At 39.4% G+C, this 16,732-nt stretch overlaps 1 protein-coding gene across 4 annotated transcripts in view; it reads right to left on the minus strand.

Moving 5' to 3' along the window:
* Nucleotides 1–16,732, minus strand: part of MYLK (myosin light chain kinase) — a 226,943-nt gene that overhangs the window by 112,471 nt on the left and 97,740 nt on the right. For all 4 annotated transcript variants that reach the window (XM_057430189.1, XM_057430188.1, XM_057430191.1 and 1 more), the window contains 6 exons: nt 16,248–16,455; nt 14,311–14,359; nt 11,224–11,389; nt 7,043–7,208; nt 4,214–4,250; nt 541–1,115 (listed from right to left, as the gene is read on the minus strand). In XM_057430189.1, coding sequence (XP_057286172.1) covers nt 541–1,115; nt 4,214–4,250; nt 7,043–7,208; nt 11,224–11,389; nt 14,311–14,359; nt 16,248–16,455 — 1,201 coding nt within the window. The remainder of the gene's footprint in view (nt 1–540; nt 1,116–4,213; nt 4,251–7,042; nt 7,209–11,223; nt 11,390–14,310; nt 14,360–16,247; nt 16,456–16,732) is intronic.

The raw sequence follows: 16,732 nt of genomic DNA on the forward strand, positions 1-16,732 counted from the left end.
CTGGAGAAGAGAAAGCTGAAGGGGGATCTCATCAGTGTATATAAATATCTGAAGGCAGGGTGTAAAGAAGATGAAGCCAGGCTCTTTTCAGTGGTGTCTACTAATAGGATTATAGTCACTGAATACAAACTGAAGACAGGAGATTCTGTCTAAACATAAACACTTTCTTACTGTGAAGGTTATTAAGCAGTGGCACAGGCTGCCCAGAGAGGCTGTGGAGTCTCCCTCCCTTGAGATATCAAAAACCACCTTGACATAAACCTACTTTAGGTGATGTTGCCCTAAAACTACCTCCTAGAAAGACTGGCATTGATTACATGTGGGGAAATGCCAGACAAAAGAAGGGATGGACACTATGGCATGAAACAATCTGAAAATTTCATTGTGAAGAGTATTGTGGAATTAGCACAAGGCTCTGATTTTATTTCCAAAATGCTTTAAGAGGACAACTTGCAATTAATGAGGAATTGCTTCCCCACCTCCACATAGAGAATAGGAACCTGACTAACCCCACAGCTCTGATAACTTTCACCCCTTTACCTCTGCTCTTGAATTTAATCTCCTGGCCTTCTGATGCTTCCAGGCTTTGTGGACAGCTCACAAACTGAGGGGGTATTCCCAGAGGCTCCCTCTTCTCCTCCATTACAGCTTTCCATGCTCCAGATCTGTTTTCTGCTTCTCTACTCCTTGAACTGACTTGCCCTGTCAGAGACGGAGTTTGTTGAGCTGACATCAGGGGCTGCATAGCCCTTTTCCTATCTTCACCCTGTCTGATGAAAGTGGCCTGGGGTTCTGCCTTTGGTTCTGGTTGCAGTTTGACAGCCTGTAGTGTGATGGTGCTTGAAGTTTTCTGCAAGACCTGAGATCCATTTCTTCCTTCTTTAGGTTCTTGAGTAGATACTGCATTGGCTTCTTGGTGCTGTCCCTGCCTACTGTCTTTGGCTTCTCTAGCAATGTAAAAGGTCTCTTTCTTTGCTTCCACCCTGTCTTTGGTTTCAATCATGAGTTCAGTGCTGCTGGATTTCAGCTCTTTAGCAATCCCATTGCTAGTTGCCTGTTTGAATTCTGAATTTTCAACAGCTTTAACAGCAAGTGTTGTTGGTTTTGATGGCATGCTGGAGGAAAATAATAAGTATATAGCTATGACACTGTATAAAGACTAATTATTATTATCAGCAATAATATGATAAGTTTACAGATATAACACTGTATAAAGACGAATTAAAATATCAGCAATGACATAAATGCACAAGCCCTTAGCAAGAAGGTGAATTAATTAGCCTTTAGTTTCCTTTGCAGAGATTAAGAACATGGGTGAAAGAGGTGAAGTGAAAAGCTTCATAAAATGTGATCAGCACTTAGATACTGTCTCAGCTGAGGAGTTTCTGGATATAAATCCACTGCTCAGGTTTGAACATGTTTTGTGAGTCAGACACTAACCTTGCATACACTGCTTTACATAGGTAGTAACAAATTGAGATCCTGGAATAACTATGATGTAACACTACTTCATGCTTTAATAAATTGAGGCCATGTATAATTATAGCTCAAAATGCCACAAAAAAAAGTTCCCTACAGGGAAATTAAAATGTAAATTGTGCTGTTGTCCTGGGTTCAGCAGTAGCAGCCATTTTTCTCCTTCTTAGTAGCTGGTGCAGTGCTGTGTTTTTGACTTTCAGCCTGGGAACAGCCATGATAACACCAATGGTTTTAGTTGTTGCTCAGTAATGTTTACTCTGACCAAGGACTTTGTGAGCCTCATGCTCTGCCAGGGAGGCGGGGAAGCCGGGAGGAAGCAGAGACAGTACACCTGACCCAAACTGACCAAAGAGGTATTCCATACCACAGCACATCATGCCCACTATATAAACTGGGGTGAGCTACCCGGAAGTGCTAGATTGCTGCTCAGGTCAGGCTGGGTATCGGTTGGCAGGTGGTGAGCAGTTGTATTCTCTTCCCTTGTTATTTCCCTTATCATTATTATCATTGGTGGTAGCAGTAGTGATTTGTGTTATACCTTAGTTACTGGACTGTTCTTATCTCAACCTGTGGGAGTTACATTCTTTTGATTCTCCTCCCCATCCCTCTGGGAGCAGGGGGAAGAAGGTGGGGGGAGTGAGCGAGCAGCTGCGTGGTTCTGAGTTACCATCTGGACTTAAACCATGACAGTTCTTTGTGGCACCCAGCGTGGGGCACGAAGGGTTGAGATAACAACAGATCTGACTGGAGTGTGTCTAATCATATTTGTCACAAGCATTCATTATTTCAGATTAATAGTCACTCGTCACAATGCTGATTTATTGGCTTTCAAAGTTGTTGCTCTTGATCTCAGAGTTCCAGTATGTTGTCCCTTACTTATATCTGGTATTTGATGTTTTAGTGTTTATTGGCTGGAGGGCCTGAGCTAAGGTTCTTGTTTCGCTGTACTTTATGGTAATTACTTGTAATACAATAGACTCATTGATCATGAAACTGGCCTGACTTGTGTTCTCAGCGTGGTCATCACCGCTATACTTTGGGAGGTATATAATAGAAATGTTTAACAATTACACATCTTTTTTTCCCTCCTTGGGTGGTCAACCTATGACAAAGACATTCACTTACCTTCCCAGCCCCCCCACCAGACTATTTACAGAGAGTTCTGAAGGTTTTGAATGGCCTTTGAATACCCTTGAGACCTGCCTGCTGATTGTGATGGGGATCACCATGCTGGCACACGTACAGAGTGTGTTTTACTCATGATCATTTTGTCTAATCTCAAAAGAGTCGGGTTTGGGTCTTGTCAAGGGTTAGAGGATGATACAGGAGGACCTAGAGATTTTCCCCGAGGCTGGACAGTCATGAGTGGCAGGGTGTGTGGGATAGTGTGGGCAAGTATCTAGGCCAGTGGGCCTCTCTAGTGCTTTAGAACTTCACCACTGAACGAGTGCAAAATCCAGAAAAATTAGTAAAACACTTCAATGAGGTGCGTTGTCATCCTGGTCATACCAGAGAGGGACAAATCATGGCAATGTGCTGGGGCTTGGCCTGTGCTTGCAGAGATCTGTTCAACATCATCCAGCACCTTCAAAGGGAAAAAGATGTCTCTGGATCTGATGGCAAAGCAACTGACAATGCAGCTACTCCAACTTCAAGTACAGCAGCTACACCAACCCCAGTGACAAGTACAGCAGCTAAACCACGACAGCAGTGAATTTACTCTTTTTAATTATGGCGTCTTGTAATTTAGGTGATTTCAGAAGAGGGCTGATCAGGAAACTTGACTGAAAAGCAGAGGAGGAAGAGGGTGTGTTGTAAAAAAAAAAAAAAAAAAGAAAAATTCAATTCACTGGACATAACATCAGCTGTGGTTTTATTAGGAAGAGTTTCTTGGAATTATGATGGATCTGCTGCTCTGTACTTTAGGGGGACAGGAATAAATGATTAATTGTGGATTTTAATCTAAGTTTCCCTCACTGAAGTTGACTACCCTGACCATTAAGCTATTACCTGTAGAGCACTGTGTCTGTCTCACATTTCCAAAGTATTACTGCAAGGTAGAACTGGAATGTATTTGAAAAATGGGAAATAATTTCTAGCCCAGCTCTGTTTTGCAATATTTAGTCCCATTAACTTATTCTCTCAGGAGATTCAGGGCATTTCTTCAGACCCTGTTAAATGCACTAGAGAAATAATGCCTGTGGGATTTGAAGCCACAACTGTAAGATTTTTATATTTTACAAAATACATCATTTTTTATAAATTTTGTTTGTATATTCAGACACTAACAAAGACCATGGCCACACCACGTGTTGCTTAAGATAGCAAGAACAATCAGCTCACTACTGACAAAGTGCTTGCCATTTTTTTACTCCAAAAATGAACTTTGACCAATTTGTGCAGAATATGATTTTTCCTCACATAGTTTTCATTCAGATTGTCTAACTGTTTGGCTACGTGGGAGCAGAGAACATAAGCCATCTAAATTTTGCTTTCCTGAAGCAGACCAGAATTCTATGTTGTCACCAGTTCTACCAGCTAATTTTGTAGGAGTCTCTCAGGACAGCTGGATTTGGCAGTAAGAAAGAGTCTCATTCCAAGTAAACATTTTATAACTTCCAAATACAGACTGACCCCAAAATATTTATCACTGTGAGGAAGGCTCATGCAGTAAATGTCAAAATTAGTGCACTGCAATTAAATATTCTGAGAAAGTATTCCTGTTAAAACATACCACGGTGGCTGAGCATATGTGTCAGTCTTATCTGGACCTGAAATAAAAAAAGAAACAAAACCAGGTAACTTATATATACAATACTGTAGAGAATTCCTGAATCTGAAAGATTTTAAGCAAAGAATACACTTAAGAACGTTCACTCTTCATATCCTCAATACACTGAATTTGCAATTGACTACCACATCTGAAATTTGGTATGGACAACAGCAAGCTGCTCAGCTGAAGCCCAAAGAGGTCTTGGTCCATTTTGAGACTTGAGTTCACAAGTCCTTTGAGAACTAAAGGTTCTGCGAGCCTCAGAGGCTCCTTGTTGGGGAAGAGAAGTAAGGAAGAGATTCCAACTTGGAGGCAGCTCATCAAATCTTATGAGAACGCCACTGAACTTGTAGAAGTGGAGAAAAACAAACCATTAGTACTACACCTGAGCATGCCCACAGTGAAACAGCAGCTGTCCTCTGACTAAAACACAAAATCAAATTAACAGCAGTAAAACTTCCCCAAACCAGAGCTCACCTGTAAACTCTTACCAATTCATTTGCTACATACAAAATACTGTCATCTTTAACATGAATAACACAAAAGCTAATGTATCATATTTCTTCACTTTGAAACACCACTAGGGAAGATGGCCCAGCTATACTGATTTGCCAAAGTACATCATCAGCTGCATCAATATAACTTGGCGTATATTTGCCCACAGTCAGTCATTTAGTTCATATGTCTGTAATTCTCCATGCATTCTCCCAAAGCTTGACAGTATTTGTTTCTCTTGGGGACATCATGAAATAAATAGTTGAGAGGAGAAAAATACCACTCCAGATCAAGTATCAACTGCATCTCTCCATTTTTCCCTAGTTAACACTACAGAACGCATCTTGTCTCCTCCTGGTCAGATCAAAGTTGCATCTAAAATGTTGTTGAAACTAGAAACTGCAGTAGAAAGACATGTAATAATGAATTTGCAAGATAAGGAATCTTGCAAGTCATCAAGAAATACTCCATAAAAACACTTTCATAGTCTTTGCCTTCAGGAAAAGACAAAAACATGTGATGGATGATACCCTGATTTCCACTGTGTTTTGCAAGCAAAAATCCACGTCTAAATGCTGGGACTTGCCACGCCATCCAGAGTGACCAAAAGAATCTATTTACACACACACAAAAGTTGCCATGAGAGAGGGAAATGACTCACTGACCTCACTTCAATAAAGTTGTCAATAAAGAGTAACAGAAACTCTTTATGTAAAAAATAAAGCTGAGAAGAGACTGAATAAATGCAAAAAGAGGAAACTGAACAACTACTGCTTGCAGACAAGACAATACCATGCTACCTTGTCAATTAAAAGAATAGTTACCTCCTCCCTTTCCACTTTCCACTATGGGAACTTGGGGAAAAAATGTAGCTTTTGGAACACAAGTACCTATATATGAGATTTCATGGATTTTAAATAAAAGGGAGTAATTCTGAGCCACTTGATTGTCTGCTAGCATCTTGCAGCAACTCCTATGACCTCATTAATAGATAATGAAAGAATTAGGTATTATACATTGCGGCTAGGTAAGTGGAATCATCCGATTAGTCAAGTACATTGCAAGAGAGTGCCCTTTTTACTGACCTGTACTAATCTAAGAAAGAATGCCTGCATTATTCAGAGATGTGGTCAGCATCTGAAGCAAACATATACCGCAACTGACTTTGTGACCCCAGTTGTGCACCATGTCTCCAGGCAGATGTACCCATTGAACAACAGAAAGCTCACCATTTCAGAGAGAGCAAGTAAGGATCAAGTTTCATGTAAAAAAAAAAAAGGCTTATTGAACAAAATGGCCCTTTCTATAAAACATGAGTTGAACAGGCAACCTGTAGAAGCTCCTTTTAAAATGGCTTCATCAGATTGGAATTTACAAATAAGAAGTACAGCTTTAAGTGGTAAAGGCTAGTTGCGGTTCTGAAGATCCCAAATATAAATTCTCTTTTTATTTATATTCTTGGTATCTTACAGAGTGACAACATTGATGTGAACCTAGAAATCTTGCATCAAAAAATTCCCTGCTGGGTGCCCATGTAAACCCCTAATCTTATGACTGCAGCTGAAGCCAGCAGCTGTTGGTTTAATCATTTAATTGGGTCCAGTGACTGCTTACCCACTGAGTGATGAAATTCTTTTTCAGGGTGGTTGCTGAAGGCTGTGTGGTTTTGAGGCTGACGCAAAGGGCACCCTAAGAAGCACCAAACTGCAAAATGAACTGTATATGGTAATGTGTATATGGAATAGAACATCCTAAATTATTTATGCAGACATTTATTTCCTTTAAGAGCAGTGAAATAAGTTGGGAGTTGAGGAGCCTGAATTTTAATCTTATTTAACTGTTTTTCCTCTCTTACAGTTTAGAATTATGTTCCTTTGCTTTACTGGTTCTACAAATACAGATACAATTTTGTTGGCCAAAAGGGAGCTGGTACAAATGTGCATCTGGTGTTGGTACTCAGCAAACATAAAATAAATTACTGATTATAACGACAAGTGCAAGGTTTCCATGCACTGAAATTAAAATCTATGTTAAAAACATATTAAGGTCAAAATCACAGTAAAAGTGAAAAGCTGATTTTAAAGAGAGTTGTTTCAAAGCATTTGGATAGCATATTCCCCACTGAACCAACACAATGTTTTCAGCAGTAGCACACTCCAAGCTGTCACAGTATCATTTAATGGAGACAGAGATAACAGGAAAAAGTGAAAGCTTACACTGAGAACACAGCCAAAGATATTTTAAAGGAATGTCTGTGATTTACTTGTTTTCTTTCCTGTAAACTCTTTGTTGTACCTTGAACAGTGAGCTCTGCAGACACAGATGCCTTCCCAGCGCTGTTTACCACTGTGCACGTGTAAATTCCTGAATCACTAAGCTGAGCATTTTGAATTTCCAGGAACTGGATGCCTGTTTTTTCAAACATGTTGAAACGCTCATTTTGCTGCAACTGAAGATCACCCTGCAAATATCACAAGACACCATGAGACAGCTAGCTATTGTAAGAGAAAGGGAGCAAGAATTTGTTTGGTAAAACATCAGGTCAAAATACCTTTCTTCTACCTTTTAGCCAAATCCCTTCTATGAATAATACTCAGATGGTGCAAACAAAAAACTGTGTCCAAAATTTCTGTAATTCGTCTGTAGAAGGTTGTTTTTTAGTGCATTTTGCCACCCAATGATTTCAGTTTCATTTTGGCTTTTTCACTGTCTACTATATCCATATTCCTAGAAAAAATTATTTTCACCATATGTGGGCTCAAACCAGTTTTTCATGTTTGGTCCAGGAAATCAAACCACGCTTTTAGCAAAAACTCCCAAGCTGGGGAATAGTTCTCTATCCCTCTGTAGCTCTTTTATGCTATAACACTTCAGGAACTCAAAAGAATTCTGCACCAGAATTCTGCATAAAGGCCCTCTTCAGTGGCCAGGTGAGGGTGGCAGAAGGCACTAGGCATAGAGAGTCATCGATGTTCTTTTGCATTGCCACACAGGGGTTAAACAAAAAGGTATGGGTTTGAGGCAAGAAGAAATGCTTATAGTGTGTGCTCACAGCCCAGAAAGCCAACCGTATCCTGGGCTGCATCAAAAGGAGCGTGACCAGCAGGTCTAAGGAGGTGATCCTGCCCCTCTACTCTGCTCTCATGAGACCTCACCTGGAGTATTGTGTGCAGTTGTGGTGTCCTCAACATAAAAAGGACATGGAACTGTTGGAACAAGTCCAGAGGAGGGCCACAAGGATGATCAGGGGACTGGAGCACCTCCCGTATGAAGACAGGCTGAGAAAGTTGGGGCTGCTCAGCCTGGAGAAGAGAAGGCTGCATGGAGACTTCATAGCATCCTTCCAGTATCTGAAGGGGGCCTATAGGGATGCTGGGAAGGGACTCTCCATTAGGGACTGTAGTGATAGGACAGGGGGTAATGAGTTAAAACTTAAACAGGGGAAGTTTAGATTGGATATAAGGAAGCAGTTCTTTACTGTAAGGATGGTGAGGCACTGGAATGGGTTGCCCAAGGAGGTTGTGAATGCTCCATCCCTTGCGGTGTTGAAGGCCAGGCTGGATAAAGCCTTGGTTGGTATGGTTTAGTGTGAGGCGTCCCTGCCCATGGCTGGGGGGTTGGAACTAGATGATCTTAAGGTCCTTTCCAACCCTAACTATTCTATGATTCTATGATAGTTCTATGCTCTCTGTTACATACAATTGTTACAACAATTTTTGCCTTTAAATTCTACAAAATAATTGACTATTTGCTCATTTGTGAGCAAATCAGTGATTCTGCTTCAGCACCAGCCACTAAGGAGGAGTTTCTTGCTCTCAGACACGACAGCTTTTCTTATCCTAAATTTAGGAAGGGAAAGCATACAAATCTATGATTTGTTGAGATATGGTCAGTAAACATTTGGGAAACATGGCAGTGTTTTCAGAGACTGTAACTCCTGAAGTCTATCTGCTTATTGCTATTAGGGTGCTAGGAGTCCTATTTGAATTTAAAAAGCTAGTTCATATCATGGTTTGTGTTTTGTTGTTTTTTTTTTCTGTTCTTTGCAACTTAAAGGGGAAAGTAAACAAGAATCAGAGTAAGACATTTACACAAAAGCTTATCGATTAGTTCTGAAAAGTTCAAACTTAATTGTTTATAAAGCTTCCATTCTGTATGGAAGGTGGTCATGTGTTGGCACTAGCCAGATGTGGTCCAGCAGCCATGTAAGTTCATTTCCACAATGCTGGGGCAGAGCTGAAATACTCAGCACCCTGCAGTGCCATCCTGACATGGCCAGAAGACCTGGGGGCCTCACCTTGTTTGCAGCTAGCCAAAGCACATGCATGATTAACTGTTAATCACCGCTTTATGACCTGGGATGCAAACAACAGCCTGCCAATAAAACTCTGATAAAGAGCATAAAGAGCAACAGTATTTCACTTTACAGAGCATGTGAATTATGGAAAGACAGCTTCATGGTCCTCAAAATACATGCTAAAATAATACTGTAAGAGGCTAGAGAAGACCAATTTAACCAAAAGTGATGGATTGAGGATAGGTTGAAGAGCACAGACTGGGTGTCTGCAGGCCAGAAATCAACTACTGAACCTCTGAACAACCCACCTGTGGTATTTTACAGAATAATAAATGCAGACCTGAAAGTGTTGAAATATGGTCTTTAAGGACATAAACATGAAGAGAACTCAAGGAGCTCCTAATAACAAGAACTTTGCATACTTCACTCATTTGACCAGGCAGTGATTGACATAGACTGACATCATATAGAAGCTGACAATCAATAGCAAAATATATAACATAACCTTTAACAAACTGCAAAAACATGTACGAAGAATTATCAAATGTAGGTGTATTATCAAAATGTAGATCCAAGCTGATAGGTTGCTAGCCTCTACTTGCTGTCTACGGCACAGCCCTGCTCAAAGAGAACTGATCGATAAAACTTTTTTTTGCACTGAGTTGCATGGCTGGAAAACAGCCTGTCTAGTGGGACCAGAAGTCCGCCCTTGGGGAGCAGCTGCGCTACAGATTGATGAAGGGAGAAGCAGACTCTAGGTGGAGCCGCCAACTGCAGGAGGTATCTAGTAAGTGCTTACACAGCAAGAAGCTGCTTGTTTTCTGAGATGTACCCTGGCATCTTTGTATTACAGACAACAAGGATAAGTCTAAAATAAACCAGAAAATGACTTGAAAGCATTTCCCTGCTCTAGGAGCAGATTTAAGTTTTTTTTTTTGGTTTGGTTTTGGGGGTGTAGGTTGGTGGTGGGGGTTCTTTGTTTGTTTATTGTTATTATTGTTATTATTATTTCTTCCCCCCCCCGCCCTCATAAAAACTGGAGGCACCAGAAGAAAACAGAAGCTCTGAGAAGCTTTATTTTTTTAACTGTACATAAGGCTATTGTCTGTTGAATGCTGAAAGGGAGAATGATGCCAACAGAGCAATCATATGCTTACTCTTCCAAATTAAAGGAAGCAACTGTAATTCTCTAAAGCACTAACAGTTTCAGTAAAGATGGCCTAATAAGTGTAATATTTAATTATCACCTGAAAATTCCTTACTAACAGCAACAACAAAAAAGTGGTTGGAGTTCTTGTGTATGCCCAAAGGTTCTACTAAGGCTTTTTCAATAGCCTAATTAATAATAAATATTGCTTATTATAAAGCCTTTTTGTAAATGAGAGATGCTCACAATTCCCAGTTTTAATGCAGATCTGAAGCTGACAGCTCAGGTCTCCTTTATTTTATGCCAAATGCTTTTCTACTCTCACTGTTTTAGCAGAAGTCAGACTAAAATAGTTGAACTGTTCATTTGCTTTGTTGTTGTTTTGTTGTTTGCTTTCTTTACTCTGCAAAAAAAAAACAAACAAAAAAACATGCATGCCAAAATCTGTTAATTTTTAATGATTCTCTTTTATTTAAATTTAACTTCTTTGCAAACATCATCTTCATTCTAATGTAGAGGTAAAACACAATCTGAATAATACTGGAAAAGCAGTTTATGATGGGACACTGACATGGATCTTGGGAAATACAGCTGTAACTTTCATAGCTGTCAGATACCCCTCTGTAACCACAGTCAAAGTATTAAATTCCCACAGACCTCCATAAAACAGAGAGGATGATAATATTCACATTTCCCATCCTTTGCCTATTCCTCTTATCTGGTTAGTAAAATCTTTGGGCAGGTATGTCCCATACCTGCTATTTCTTATAATGGAACCTGGATTTTGTTTGATGCTTTCAGATGATTTTTTTTTTTGTACAAATATGTTCAGCAGTGATACAGACAAGGGAGAAGTTTATACTGAAAAGGAACACTGTTACTTTTATGTGTTTATTCAGCATAAAAATTAGGGAGAATATGGCTCTCCTTGCGTATAAATTCTCACCATAAGTTGCAGTGGCAAGTGCATTTCATCCTTTCAAGTCACATTTCAAATGAGAAAGAAAACATTATTTTGGGGGGAAATCATACCTTAAACCAAGTTACTTGAGGCTGAGGTCGTCCTGTTATTTTACATGAGAATTTGCCAGTTTGGCCTTCACGCACAACAACTCTATTGGGTTTTGTAGCAAACTTGGGTGGACTCTCTCCCCAGATGCTTGGCCTATGCTCCACAGATGAAACAGTAAGTCTTGCCCTAGAAAGGCAATTGACATCCTGGTTTTACAGAAGAACTGGAAGCTGTTGTGGTTAGAGCACACTTCAAGAAGCATTTCAGACCAGTCAGTCTGCCAATAAGGGTATATAATTGGTGGTAATCAAGATTGTAGTTATACAGTATATTTTTTGGCCACTGGAAGAAATGGAAATGCTGGTGATGACTGATCTTGATTCCTCATGCAACCAAATAGTATGATGCTTCACACCCTCATCCAGCATACACATGACTCACATAACAATCTTGGGGATACTTTCAGCTGCTTATAAGCAGAGCTGGGCAAACCAAATGATAGTAAACACTGAAGCACTGTATTTCTGTTTTTTCCTGTTTCTTAGTTACATCCTACTAGATTATTTGTGCATATTTGTTCACTGTTGACTGTTCTTTGTCATGTAATTTCTTTTGACCTAGAGTGCAATGACATCGTAATTTCTGATTTATGAATCAGCAACTTGTTTTTGCAACATTTCTGACATGTTCTGGTAAAGATTTTTATTTTGGAGGAGGCTTCTCTTTGGAATCTCATTCACTGCACTTTTTACAAAGCAAATATGAAAAAAGCACAAGACCAAAGTACACCCATCCCAGGTGAATGTCTGTTAAGTGTAAATGCCCAGCTCTACTTACATGGATGGCACAGCTGAGAAACGATATGGGGAATGAAACCAGAGTGACATCGGTGACTGCAGTCCAAACCTCTCAGTTAAAAAGCCATAAAACATATAATATCAAGCAGCATTATAACAAGAAAAAAAAAGAGGTGCAACTTCAGGTATGTAATGTCAAAGAAAACGCTCTTTGCTCTGAAGCCCTACTACAACAACACACACATTAGCAGATGGCAGATGGTGATTTCTTTCTTTCTTCTTTACTTTTAATTTCAAGCAAACTGAACCATTTTCAAGACTTTCTTTTCCAGATGGCCTTTTACCACATGCAAGTAAGATGTGCCAGTACCTCACCATTTCTACCAGGTGTCAGGTACTAACAGACCGCCTTGCCATAGTCCAAGGTGCTGCCAAGAAACGATGGTTGCCATAGAGGCAGCTCGAGGTTTCTAAGTAAGAGACGATACGATAATGAAAGCATTTACATGGACAAGAGGACCAGCAGAAAGTCTTCAAAGGGAAGGATGACTGTAATACACTAAAATGGAAAATACTTTGTAATATAATTAAATACCTGATAGTTTTTAATGTCATCTTCCTCATGTTAACATTAAGAAGAGCATAAAAGTGTATTAAAGAAGTCTTTTAGTGACCACCTTTAGGTGATGTTTCCATGTTTATATATCTATACGCATATACTAACACATTAAAAGAACATCAACTACTAGCTAGCCTGCAGCTTTATGGCTATTTCCTAAAAATACAAAAAATTAAATGTGTATTTTTTGTTTTTCTTTTTCCTCCTCCCTGTTTAGGTAAGACATAAACTTCCATGCCATAATATTATTAATACTGAATAGGAGTAAGCTGCATAAGAATGAAAAATGAGGACAATCCCTCTAAATTAATTAATGCAATGGGATTGATTAGGATAGTGCTTCAAAAAGTTTGACAGTGTAACAAAACCTAACAGCAACCTCAACTGTCCTTTCTTGCTTTGATTATTTAGCATGTGTGTATTTCTGTAGCACATTTGCAATACAGACTATCATGTAAAAGCCTTCCTGATGAATCCATTTCACTTACTATTTTCACTGCTTTAATCTCAATTAATTTTAAAATTCAAACCATACATAAACAATATCCATATCAATGACAAAATCTTGAGTTGTAACTACCTGCATGCTATCACTGACATAATCAGAAACATGTATTTTTGTCTGCATCCAGCGTAACTCTGTTCCAGGGATATAAATCAGAAATAATTCTGCTTAAATTCAAGATACTTATAAAGAAATTAATTCAGCTGTTGGAAGAATTAGGCCTGGGGCTTCTAAAACAGTGCCATTTACTTAATTGCAAATGCTTACTGAAGTGCAGAATGTACATGGCAGCAAGAAGGTTCTTCTGTGTGCCAGCGCAGAGCTCCCCATCAACTCATTCTTGCTAACAGTTACTCCAAACTGGAACAATTCTTTCTTCCAGACTGCAGTTTACCCACTGTATTGCCAGAAATACTTCAGCTATATGTGAGAGAATGCTAATTTCAGTTGCTTTTATTTTTTACTGATGACTTTTGAAACAGTATTTGCTCTGGCTTTGTAAGGAGACCATCAGGTCATGGAAGATGTGCAGAAGGATTTCTGAATATCCGGAAGCAGAAAAAAGTGGTTGCAATGTTGCAGCAGGGGAGGGTGTAACACTGAAGATACCATCAGAATGTTCTGTTTTCAGCCAGATTAATTCCTGTCAGTATGAAGGAGCAATAGCTGTACCAAACTGCTCCATTTTACTGCAGTAGCTCTCATAGCAGATATTCTTCTTGGGATAAAAGTGAAGTTGGAAAGCATTTGAGTTCACAAATATCAAAATATTTGTTTTCAGATGGTGCTGTAGCTGGAACTGCCCTGCCTCTGAGAGGCCAGCCATTCTTGCTATCCCCATTTCACACATGTGAGAAATCACGCCAAGCAGTTACTCTATTTCAATGCAATGCTGTGCAGAACTGAGTCATCAACCACCAGGCTTTGCTTTCCTCCATTGCCTCAGATTTTTGCATAGGTAGGGAGCCTTGGGGATACATTTCCAGTGAGAAATTACTGAGAACTGGACAAGAATTCAACCCTTTTTGACAGGCCTTCAAATTCAATGAGAGCTAAAGACAAATGCAAGAGGCACTTAAAATGCGGAAAAGTGGTTATTCTCTATAAAGAGTCATTTTACTTGTTTTCCTACCAAAAAATATTTAGATGCCTGTTAAACAAGATCAAAAAACAGCGGACTTCTTACCCTGGGGTTTTGGCACTGGATGGCAGGCTGTATTTCTTCATGGGATTTCCTGTAAACATAGGACAAAAAGACAAGGAAGTCAGAAATCTTCTCAAGACCACTGGGAATTACAGATAGTAAAAAACTGTGTAAAATATGCTTTTCTCCAGGTTTTAAACATAAAGGAAGAATGCAACACCTGCAGTATCAGGTTATGTCATCTGTAATCCAAAATTAGGCTCTCCAACTTCAAAAACAAGTTTTAGCAGATTTACCATCTAACCCTTGGCCTCAGCAGTAACAACACTGCAGATTAGTCATGCAAAAGCATTTTTAAACAAGTGAAACACTGTGTCTGGTTTGCACAGAGCAGTACTAAGTCAGATTAAGATGGCAAAAATTAAAAAAAATAAAAAAAAATAAAAAAGGCTTTTGGACTTTGAAAGAGCTCTTACTTTATTTGTTTTTGAGTCCTGTACTAGCCCAGACTACCTTTTCTGTAAAATGATTCTTTCTGAAGCGTAGCAGTTCATCATGCTTGCTAATGTGAGCAACAAGTTGATGCTTACGAAGTCGTGTAGGCTCAGCGCCATCTACTGAACACAGAATTCATAATAGCTTTGGCACGTTAAAAACGGGTTGTGACCTGGGAGAGATTTAGAGTGGCAGCATGAAACAACCAGCTCTGATGGCTGTGAAAAGAAAAAGCCCTGTTTGAGAGCCTTATAAAAATCCGCATTGCTGTCAGCTAGGACAGCCATGAAGGATGGAAAGACCAGACTGTGTTTCCGTCACTCATTTTTTCCAGTAGCTGTCAGCCCCACATAGCTAGCTTTGCTGAGAATAGAAAAAAATCCGTGCTTTACTATCTTGAGACATAAAGGGATTTTTAGAATAAAGACAATGTAATTCTTAAACTCTAAGAAATTTGGTCATTGGTTACTGCCATGAAATTGCTTAGAAACTGCAGCAAAGCCCCGGTTAGAAAAACTGGTATAAAAACAGCTTTAAAAAATCTGCCACCTCCATGCTAGTTGTCACTCATGAAAGCTACCACAACTGAAAATGAGGGGGAAAAAGGATTTTGCATAATTTTTACAACAGGAGACAGTAACAATCATACCAGATCTATTGCATATTTCAGTATATACTTCGATGGTATCTGTTAGAGATTTTGACTCTGAACAAATCCAAATGCTGATTGTTTCAGGACCACTGTGGATTTTTACTTTGCTTCAAAAATTCAACACAACGTTGTGACTTGAGGAACTTTGATACTCAGCAGACCTCTGACACGATCAAATTGCATAGGGAGAAGATGTACAACTTATTTCCATCCGTCTCTGCCTTTGTGTCACTCTGTAAATTTCAGATTCGGCAGTTTGCAATTATCTAATATGCAGATGTTCTCTTAAAAATTCCTGGGTTTGATCTTGGCTGTTTCCTGTGTGACATTAAGCATGCAATTACAACCAGGCTTTCAGCTTAGCAAATACGAGTATGCACGGAGAACTCCAAAAACCTATTGCTTCAGTGTGCTTATCTGATAGGCTGTGAAACAACCAAGATCACCACAGCTTTTAATGCCTGAGAGAAAATCCTAACTTTCCAGGCTTTTGTTTCTGTCCTTAGTGGTGGTTTTCATGAAAATCACCAGGTTTGTAGCAGTCTTTAAAACGATCTCTTTTGTTACCTGGCCATCACTATACACATCTGAAACCTAACACACACCTTATCTAGCTATAGATATGTAGTATGTATACTACATGTATATATGTAGGGGACATGCAGTTGCCTGCACAGTTCCTTAAACTGTGAAATTCAACTAATGAATCTTACTCTTGTACTAGTGAGAAAGCCTGCGTGTACAGTTGTGATTTTAACCAGACAGTTTAATACTGCTTGTTCATTAATTAAACTCTGTAATCATCCCAACTACAGTGTAAGTATCCTCTTACCTTCCACTGTCAGTTCCACAGTTACTTGACGAACGCCACCATCATTTGCAGCCTCACAGGTGTATTTACCACCATCACCTTCCTGTACTCCTTTAATTATCAAGCTGAATATCCCTCGAATGCTGTGGTCCACAGCGTAACGGTCTCCCTCTGCGACAGGATGCCCATTTCTGTACCACGTGATCTGAGGCTCAGGGTAGCCTCTGACCTGGAAAGATGTGAGAGAGAGTGGAGAAAGAAGAAAGATATAACAGATGATGGTATTAGGAAGAAATGTTGGACGTTTAGCAAGGCAGTGGAAAGTTCCTGACACAGGAGCTGTTAAATACATATGCTCTGCAAGCCAAATGGCAAAAGATAATGAAATAAAAAAACTCTTGGATAAATCATAAACTCTTGTTAAAATCATAAGAATAGGGACAGTCTTATGATTATTATTATCTATCAGGCAGATAGATACCTACACAGAAAAGTTTCCCACTAGA

This window comes from Pezoporus wallicus, unplaced genomic scaffold (genome assembly GCF_028554395.1).
Source record: "Pezoporus wallicus isolate ANWC-B61680 ecotype Strahan unplaced genomic scaffold, APGP_CSIRO_Pwel_v1 contig_5261, whole genome shotgun sequence".
Lineage (NCBI taxonomy): Eukaryota > Metazoa > Chordata > Aves > Psittaciformes > Psittacidae > Pezoporus > Pezoporus wallicus.